Source organism: Coregonus clupeaformis, unplaced genomic scaffold (assembly GCF_020615455.1).
Source record: "Coregonus clupeaformis isolate EN_2021a unplaced genomic scaffold, ASM2061545v1 scaf1211, whole genome shotgun sequence".
NCBI lineage: Eukaryota > Metazoa > Chordata > Actinopteri > Salmoniformes > Salmonidae > Coregonus > Coregonus clupeaformis.
Window position 1 is genome coordinate 156,684 of NW_025534665.1, and position 10,645 is coordinate 167,328.

At 44.1% G+C, this 10,645-nt stretch overlaps 1 protein-coding gene across 1 annotated transcript; it reads left to right on the forward strand.

Annotated features, from left to right (window-relative positions):
* The first annotated feature begins 2,930 nt into the window (after positions 1–2,930).
* tpi1b (triosephosphate isomerase 1b) lies at positions 2,931–10,140 on the forward strand. The gene is made up of 7 exons (XM_041874538.2): positions 2,931–3,131; positions 7,353–7,476; positions 7,683–7,767; positions 8,079–8,211; positions 8,771–8,856; positions 9,112–9,199; positions 9,423–10,140. The coding sequence occupies exons 1-7, from the start codon at positions 3,023–3,025 to the stop codon at positions 9,539–9,541; spliced, it is 744 nt and encodes a 247-aa protein (XP_041730472.2). The 5' UTR covers positions 2,931–3,022; the 3' UTR covers positions 9,542–10,140.
* Positions 10,141–10,645: the final 505 nt, after the last annotated feature.

Here is a 10,645-nt window from a genome sequence, read left to right on the forward strand (position 1 = left end):
TCTGTAGATGTGTACCTTCGTGAGCGTGCCACTCTCTCCTTTATCTGCCCTTGTCGATTTAGCGCTCTCCACCCCTTTCCCCTCCTCTTTATTTAATCTTCATTCTTCGCCTTTCTCACCACATCGACCTTCAATCTATTTTGCCCCCAAATTTAGCAACATCTGTTCAATCTACTGCAACCTCTCTTATTCAAGTAAAATCATATGTATCCTACTGGTGTTGTGATATAGTGCATTTTGATCTGAAATTGTTAAGAAAAACCTCTAACTTTTTTTGTGAGCAAAAACACATCAGGTTGGATCTACACACCTCCATCAATACAGTAGCAAATCTTTGCTTCCATCCACTGCCTAATATCATATTGCATTATGTTGTCAGTGCTGCTCAACAGTGGTGTAAAATCCCCCCCGTGTGGCATGATTGAGGAATGACATGTTTGCCGAATGACATGTTTTCCCCAATGGTTAAAGTTCCCCTCCTTAATTCGAAAAACAACTAAACGTTTTCCTGCCACTTGGTTGTCTGTATAGGCCTAAACTGAGGGATGGGGTTGGACACTTAAATTCATAGTTGAAGCAATGTATGGTACTGACAGTCCATGACATGAGGTCAACAACATGACATTTTTAACTTGATTTTGAAGCTGTACATTGAGGCATTTATAAGTGCTATTCTTCGAGAATTAGTGGGTATCATAATTATAGATTAACACCACAGTTGTGTCAAAAGTCGGATAGGGATGACCTGTAAGGGCCATCGAAAGCACGGACGGGCGTGCTTGGGCCCTGAAAAATGGCGAAGCACAAGGACAAGGTTCCCTAGAATTTGGGGAAGGTAAACTGATCGAGATCAATCAAGTACAGAGTGACACAGTTTAATAATCTGATTCGGCTGCTCTACCTGTCATCCCTTCTCATCTTCTGCACTGATGATCTGAAATGACAGGACAGGTGAAAGCAACATGGTGGGGTGCATATTGTCTACAGTGGGATTTATGCACATGTACAAAAAATTAAAGGGAGGATAGAGATGATCTACTGGTTTAGTCAGCAGCATGTTAAGTCAGTTTTCCATGCCAATGTTTGTTTTTGTTCCGACACTTCTATCAATTTCTCAGCATCAGTAAATTTACAAAATGAGAGTAGGCCTATTGTATTGTTGTTTCTATCATACAGTGACGGACCTTTACCCAATACCTAGCCACCTCGTCAAGAGGTCAGATGTTGGGTTGACAGTTGGTTCAAGCCCCGGTCTGGACTACAATCTTGCTACAGTGGTGTCAGATGTGGGATTGCCCCCAGTTGCGGCCATCGAGAGCACATCCGAAGTGTGCCTGTGTGAGGAATATACTGAAGTGAAGCGCAAGGATGCACACTCCAAAGAAAGGGGGTGAACTGAACCTTTATTTAACTAGGCAAGTCAGTGAAGAACCTATTTTTATTTACAATGACGGCCTACCAAAAGGCAAAAGGCCTCCTGCCAGGATGGGGTCTGGGATTAAAATAAAAAATAAAAATATAAGACAAAACACACATCACCACAAGAGAGACACCACAACACTACATAAAGAGAGACCTAAGACAACAACATAGCATGGTAGCAACACAACATGACAACAACATGGTAGCAACACAACATGGCAGCAGCACAACATGGTACAACAATTATTGGGCACAGACAACAGCACAAATACCGAGCGACCTCATCAAGGGGTTAAGATCTCTTGGCATAACTAATAGCTAAAGTGTTGGGTTAAGGGCTATTATTATTATTACGCACGACACAATGCTGAATGCCTGGATACAGCCCTTAGCCGTGGTATATTGGACATATACCACAAGCCCCAGAGGTGGCTTATTGCTATTATAAACTGGTTACCAACGTAATTAGAGCAGTAAAAATAAATGTTTTGTCATACATGTGGTATACGGTCAGATATACCACGGCTGTCAGCCAATCAGCATTCAGGGCTCGAACCACCCAGTTTATAATGTATAATTCCCAATTATAAACCGGGTGGTTGAAGCCTTGAATGCTGATTGGCTGAAAGCTGTGGTACAATGTTATTTTATTTTACTGCTGCTCTTTAATTATTAGCTCTTTTTTTATATAGCAATAAGGTACATCGGGGGTTTGTAGTGTATGTCCAATATACCACACACCCTCGGGCCGCATTGCGTAAATCCACACTCTCCTTCGATCTGTGACGGAACAGTCAAATGTATCATCTATTTTGAACATGTACTGGGGGACTTCTTCGATTGAAGATGCCTACTTGACAAATACTAAAAGAGCAAGTTATCCATAACCTTCAGTAGGTCACAAGCGTTCTTATAGGTTTACAGTCAGTGTTTGCGTCAGAGTTGGCTCCTATCAGGCGTACAAAAATATGTTTCAGAATGATTAAAATATGATGTGGCAAACATGTTGTAATGTTACACAAGATGGCTTGTTTTGTTGTTAAAAAAATAATTTTAAGGACATCTTACGTGAAATATAACGCGAAATGCATTCTGGGTATGCAAAATACAAGCTTGAATGCTAGCCAATCAACGTGCTGAATTCTCTCAGCTTTCTTGCGTGAAGAATGGGTTTGTTCGATTTAGCAAGCCCCGATCGCCGTCTAATCGGAATAGCCATTTTATTTGACATAACACGACATTTTCAGTGGGTGCTATGTGGAAAAGTTCGACATGTTTTCAATGTATTTCATCCCCATATACTGAAACATAAATGTTATTTTCACGCTTGAAAAACAAAGAACATCACTTTTTGTGAAATTGTAGCCTAGACTCTTTATTCTACTGAAATAAAAGGCTACCATTTCCCATTGTACATAAGGAAACGGTTTTCCGGGCGTGTCTCTGTAAACCAATAGAACAAACTGAGAGGTGGGGTTACGTGGCCCATGACAATAAATACAGTGAGTTGCACATGACTGGTGCTCTTCTCCCCAAAGTAGGTCTTCCCAGTAAGCGTTAGCTCCGTTTTAAGGCCGAGAAACAACCCCAAACTGCAAATATGTCAAGAAAATTCTTCGTTGGTGGCAACTGGAAGATGAATGGCGACAAGGCAAGCCTTGGAGAACTCATCAAAACCCTGAACTCCGCCAAGCTCGACCCCAACACCGGTGCGTGGTTCTGTGTTTTAATGTCTGACTCGTGTAGTAGGCTGAGAGTGATAGTTGATCTTTGACATTGTGTAACTTGTCGCATTGGGTTGCCTGTTGTAGCCTATCCAGTTGAAATGCAATCGCACTGCACACTTGCATTGTGAAATGTAATTTTCATCTCTCCATCAAAATAAGGAAAAAGCATGACACAAAGAATATGGAAGGTCATTTTTCTGGTATCAGTGCACGAATCAATGGGTGGCAAACGGAGCTGTACTCCGGTAGGTCCCTTTTCATTGGCACTTTCACAATGGTTTTAAATTATAGGATACCTTGACTGCACCAATTGTGACGTAATTATGATGCGATGGTGACAATTTGTGGAATAGAAATCAACATAGGCCAATGCCTATTTTGGTACTGAAGCCCCCTATACTCCTTTGTAACTGGATAAATCCATTGTGGGTCAGGGGATTTCAACCAGTATTTTAAACTGAACTAGGATCGAAGAACATTACTTGCTAAGTGGATTTTCTTTGACAGTGGGTCAGACGTTTCGAACAGCACGTAGGCACTACGGTCTGTCTGGCGCAAGCGAGGGGCGAAATGTCTGTTTGTTCTCCACTCCGCCATGGAAATGTTGGTGTTTCCGCCATTCTCTATTGTGCATTTCCAAGCTGCCACAGTCGCGTAAATGCAATCTGCCCTGACTGCATGTTTGTATTTGAACACACAGGTTCAAGAACAGGCTACAGGTACTTAGTCAGATTTTTTGTCGTTTTTGTAGGATACACAAACACTCATGTGTGTTATATTTTCTGTTCCACGGAGTGCGCAATAAGGACACGTTCTGTCAGTGTAGTAGCCTACATTTTCAGTGTACAGCCTCGGACTTTACCCCACAGAAAGAGCCACCCCTTAGAACTCCTCTCACTTGTCTACACAGTACACACTGACTGACGCATGAAACAGGACGCTGCATGTGCCAACAGAAGGCTGAAACTCGAGTAGGCTTTTCCCATGTTTCTCTTTCTAGAAATGTAAAGTCAAAGTTCAGCCATTTCTTCCCTGGGCCGTTTTATGAACCTGGAGAGGTTATTTTAAATTGACCATGTGAGCGACCTTTGTGAGCTGAGTTCTAGTGACCTTTCGGAGGTTGAACTAGGACCTTTTTGCAGCGGGGACTGACTCTGGGCATGGGATAAATGACCTTTGCAGCGGGAATAGTGACTGTAGAAGTTTTAATATAGACACACTTAACCCCAAGGTACAGTTACATTGCTAATGTCAGTGTCTGGCCTACTGTACCTCACAACACTGGGGATATCCCACTTGTACAGTGTGTACTAATGCTGCAGACTCTGGTATTGGACTGTATAACCAACACTGTGGATCAAATAGGCCTAATCATTTTGATTGGTAGGCCTTGTTGTTTGATACACTTAAGTGGATAGTAGAGTGAGGCACTACCTGGAGTTATCCAGACAGCTGTTGTCACCACTCAAAGGAAAGCCTTTTCAAATCAAATTGTATTTGTCACATGCGCCGAATACAACAGGTGTGGACCTTACAGTAAAATGCTTACTGACAAGCCCTTAACCAACAATGCAGCTTTAAGAAAGAATACCAAAAAAATTAATAAAAGTAACAATAGTTAAAGAGCAGCAGTAAAATAACAATAGCGAGGCTATATACAGGGGGATACCGGTACAGAGTCAATGTGCGGGGGCACTGGTTAGTCAAGGTAATTGAGGTAATATGTACATGTAGGTAGAGTTATTAAAGTGCCTATGCATAGATAATAATGCAAATAGTCTGGGTAGCCATTTGATTAGGACAACAACCTCTCCCTCAATGTGATGAAGACAAAGGAGATGATTGTGGACTACAGGAAAAAGAAGAGGCCCGAGCACGCCCCCATTCTCATCGACGGGGCTGTAGTGGAGCAGGTTGAGAGCTTCAAGTTCCTTAGTGTCCACATCACCAATAAACTAACATGGTCCAAGCACACCAAGACAGTCGTGAAGAGGGCACGACAAAATGTATTCCCCCTAAGGAGACTGAAAAGATTTGGCATGGGTCCACAGATCCTCAAAAGGTTCTACAGCTGCACCATCGAGAGCATCCTGACTGGTTGCATCACTGCCTTGTATGGCAACTGCTCGGCCTCCGACCGCAAGGCACTACAGAGGGCAGTGCGTACGGCCCAGTACATCACTGGGGAACTTGAAGCTCTCAACCTGCTCCGCTACAGCCCCGTCGATGAGAATGGGGGCGTGCTCGGTCCTCTTCTTTTTCCTGTAGTCCACAATCATCTCCTTTTGTCTTGATCACGTTGAGGGAGAGGTTGTCCTGGCACCACACGGCCAGGTCTCTGACCTCCTCCCTATAGGCTGTCTTGCCGGTGATCAGGCCTACTACTGTTGTGTCATGGGCAAACTTAATGATGGTGTTGGAGTCGTGCCTGGCCATGCAGTCATGAGTGAACAGGGAGTACAGGAGGGGACTGAGCACGCACCCCTGAGGGGCCCCCGTGTTGAGGATCAGCTTGACGAATGAGTTGTTACCTACCCTTACCACCTGGGGGCAGCCCATCAGGAAGTCCAGGATCCAGTTGCAGAGGGAGGTGTTTAGTCCCAGGGTCCTTCGCTTAGTGATGAGCTTTGAGGGCACTATGGTGTTGAACGCTGAGCCGTAGTCAATTAATAGCATTCTCACATAGGTGTTCCTTTTGTCCAGGTGGGAAAGGGCAGTGTGGAGCGCAATAGAGATTGCATCATCTGTTGGGGCGGTATGCAAATTGGAGTGGGTTTCTGGGAAAATGATGATGTGAGCCATGACCAGCCTTTCAAAGCGCTTCATGGCTACAGACGTGAGTGCTACGGGTCGGTAGTCATTTAGGCAGGTTACCTTAGTGTTCTTGGGCACAGGGACTATGGTGGTCTGCTTGAAACATGTTGGTATTACAGACTCAGACAAGGAGAGGTTGAAAATGTCAGTGAAGACCCTTGCCAGTTGGTCAGCGCATGCTCGGAGTACACGTCCTGGTAATCCGTCTGGCCTTGTGAACATTGACCTGTTTTATAGGCGTTACTCACATCGGCTACGGAGAGCGTGATCACACAGTCATCCGGAACAGCTGATGCTGTAACAGTGTTACTTGCCTCGACGTGAGCATAGAAGTAATTTAGCTCGTCTGGTAGGCTCGTGTCACTGGGCAGCTCACGGCTGTGCTTCCCTTTTTGTAGTCTGTAATAGTTTGCAAGCCCTGCCACATCCGACGAGCGTCGGAGCCGGTGTAGTACGTTTTCGATCTTAGTCTTGTATTGATGCTTTGCCTGTTTGATGGGCATAATGGGATTTCTTATAAGCTTCCGGGTTAGAGTCCCGCTCCTTGAACGCGGCAGCTCTACCCTTTAGCTCAGTGCGGATGTTGCCTGTAATCCATGGATTCTGGTTGGGGTGGGTATGTACGTACAGTCACTGTGGGGACGACGTCATCGATGCACTTATTGATGAAGCCAGTGACTGATGTGACAGCGGAGTCTCTGACCACCTTCCGGAGACACTTGAAACCCTACCTCTTTAAGGAATACCTGGAATAGTATAAAAGTAATCCTTCTACCCCCACCCCCCATTAAAAATAAAAAAAGGAAAAAAAGTGGTTGTCCCACTGGCTGACAAATTGTAGGCTGAGGCTGCTAAATGATGTAAATGTGGTGTACTGCTTAATGCCATCGGAAGAATTTAGGAACATATTCCAGTCTGTGCTAGCATCTGCATCATCTGACCACTTTTTTTACTGACCGAGTCACTGGTGCATCCTGCTTTAGTTTTTGCTTGTAAGCAGGAATCAGGAGGATAGAACTATGGTCAGATTTGCCAAATGGAGGGCGAGGGAGAGCTTTGTACGTGTCTCTGTGTGTGGACTAAAGGTGGTCTAGAGTTTTTCCACTGATACTAGATGTCACCAACAATCACTGTTTACCCTTCCTATTTCAGTTTTTCTGAAAATATTACTGTAACATGGACATCCATGTAAACATCAAGGGGCAAATCCGAAATTCACTTAAACTCACCCATTGACATCAATGCATGACTAAGTGAAAGTTCAACTTGCGTAGAATTTAGTATTCACCTCTAAGAATATATCTGGTCCAGTGTGAGTCAGTCTGTTATTCAAACCCTGAGAATAGTGGTCAGTGCATGACCGTGTTGGTTCTCTCTCTGTGCTTGCAGAGGTGGTCTGCGGTGCCCCATCAATCTACCTGGAGTTCGCCAGGTCCAAGCTGGACCCTAAGATCGGAGTGGCCGCTCAGAACTGCTACAAGGTCAAGGGGGGAGCCTTCACCGGGGAGATCAGGTAACGGACATGCCCTGTAACTGCGCATGCTAGTGTCTTCAGGACTCTACTGCTTTACTGAACCAAACACTGTAGGCCGACTGTACTTTGTGTGCTAATCTCTCTTCTTTCTCTCACTCTTTCTCTCTTTCTTTTTCCCTTCTGTAGCTTACTTTCTCTCACTTCCTTTATGCCCCGTTCCCCCTCTCTTTCTCTCCTCCTCTCAGCCCTGCGATGATCAAGGACGTTGGCGTGCACTGGGTGATCCTGGGCCACTCTGAGAGGCGATGGGTCTTTGGAGAGACTGATGAGGTAAATGGCTTATTTGGTCGAGTGCTGGTGTTTATGAATGTGTAGTCTCGGGTAGAGTCTTTGGAGATGGCAGCAGACTATCACAAGAACAGGGCCATGACACAGTATTGGATTATGTCTCTTTCAACAGTGAATTGACCTTACAAATGACAGAATTTGAGGAGCAATGACAAATCTATGCATCATAATTTTAATCTCCATTTTATTTGATAAACACTCAAGGTGTTCATCAAGTAGAGGAAATGTGAAAAATATTACAACAAATGATCAACCTGTCATCTGATTGGATAACTGTTTGTGTGTCCTGACAGCTTATTGGTCAGAAGTGCGCCCACGCCCTGGAGAATGGCCTGGGTGTCATTGCCTGTATTGGTGAGAAGCTGGATGAGAGGGAGGCTGGCATCACAGAGAAGGTCATCAACGCACAGACCAAGCACTTTGCAGGTATTGTAACCGTCACTGAAATCACTGCTTCATAATGAGTGTGTTACACAGAACCACAGATTCTGCTCAGGCGTACACATATTATCAGAGCCTGTAATCAGTGTTTCAGAGCGCTGATATAGGATCAGTTTGGCCTTTTATATCATAAATGTGCTTTGAAAATGGGCCCTGATTTTTACAATGCACGGAGAAGAGTTAAACATGTCAAGAACCATGTCAATATCATATAACAATCGTATAAACTGCAAAGGCCTCTGTATCTGGAAAGCAAACAATGAATTCACAATTACTGTATGGTAATTTAGTGTATTACATTGTAGCAATTCTAACATTGTTGAATGTAGTAATACTACTGCTGCGTGGATACATCCTATTGGCACAGGGATGGTGTGCCCGCCACAGACGTGATTGGGACTTTCAGTGTAATTCAATAGTTTTCCTTTTCGGTAACAACTTGGTTATAACCAGCGTGTCCATGATGGCACGGTGTCCATTTTGAGTTCTCCATTCGATTAATATGAATGCAGTACTGTATTCATTATGTAAATTCTGTTTGCAGACAACATTAAGGACTGGTCCAAGGTTGTTCTGGCCTACGAGCCCGTGTGGGCCATCGGTACCGGCAAGACCGCATCCCCCGCCCAGGTAAGTGGTCTTCTATCCAATACAATTGTATGACCTCAATGGAAAGAACCTGGGACCGATAGGGAGATGAAACTAAAAGCCTGAATCTCTTTTATACTGTATTTATTCAGTCTAGACTTGAGCAGAATGTGTTGTCCATTTGAGATTCATCACTAAATTGAAGACTAAAGTCGGAACTTACTGGACTTTGGAACCCATATTCATGGTTTTATTTGAATTCTCTCTCTCTCTCTCTTTCTTATCTTTCTCTCTCAGGCCCAGGAAGTTCATGACAAACTGAGGCAGTGGGTAAAGGCCAATGTGTCTGAGGCAGTAGCCAACTCTGTCAGGATAATCTATGGAGGTGAGACCAAACGCATCTGCTTCACGTTTAAACACACTTAAGCTGTTAACGCCAGGACCACCAGAGTGGGGAATAATGGGTTTTGTCGTTGCATAGCTAATCGAATTCAAGTCAGGGGCATGCAGTGGTAGTAGCATACAGTGGACTCCCTTTTCTCTCCACTACTCTGTCCCGCTCTCATCACTCCATTCCTCACTCAAATCCCTCTGTTCTCTCTCCTCAGGTTCCGTGACAGGTGGCACCTGCAAGGAGCTGGGAGGCATGAAGGATGTGGATGGTTTCCTGGTTGGCGGCGCTGCACTCAAGCCAGAGTTTGTTGACATCATCAACGCCAAGCAATGAAAACCCTGAAGTGGTCAGACCATGTCAATGAGGCTAACTCCATTCAGACGAAACCTGAACCATCATCCTCAACTCTGGCACTTAGAACCCCCAAACCAAACCCCCTTCCCTTTTTTATTCAAAGTATTTGTGTGATGATGTCTTTACCTCTGTTTCCTTTTTTGGTTTAATGTTTCAAAGAGAAAAGGGACAGATTGACACGCATACTATACCACAGTGAAAGGCGTTAGTTCCACTGAGATGGTGTGTTTTTTTGTACTAGCCTCCACACTACTGTTTTAAAGGGGCTGCGCTTGACAACACCATCCTGGGTAGAACAACAACCCATGCCTTTACTTGAAAGTTTACAAACTTTTATGTATACAGTGTCAAAACTAGCAAAGTCAATCAGATTCACTTGTCTTTGTAATATAGCTGACTCTTTTGTGTAATTATGTTCTGTGGCTTATCCCTTCCTGTAGAACGCATGATCCGCTCTCTCATTGGCTACTCAGTCAAGAGGGAGGCGTCCATTACATGTCAATCATGTTTCGTCATGGCCGACGGTTAGAAGGGGGAGAACGCCTAGGAGATGTTGTAATAAAAGGTTTAGAGACTAATTGTCTTGTTTTTATTGATTTATTATCATGAGGACACACCACACAATCTTTCACAGCATGATCCTGAATGCTAAGAGGCTACATTCCTACGCATGCATAAAGCCACTCAGACTACAGTATCTTGTGGTGGTACTTTGCTAACATGATGCCAAATTCCTGAGAGGTCATGTACTGTAGATAATGGTGCAATTCACATCATGTCCACTAGGTGATGCACAATCACCAATATTCTCAAACAAAATTGATTATTTCTATCTGCAGCATTCTTAGGAAGTGAGATGTTTACAAAGGTCAACCATCCTCATCTCGCGTTTCCCTTGTGGCTTTTCCCCCTCTCCTCACCTTAAACTCTGAAGCTGTCAAATTAGGTCAAGGTAAAGTCACAGGGTAAGGAAAAAAGCAATGTCTCAGAAAGAATCTTAACACAGCCTTCTTCAGCGTTCCCTACACAATACTGAACTCCTTTTATGACAATCCACCATGTCCAAATCTGGCAACAGAGGAA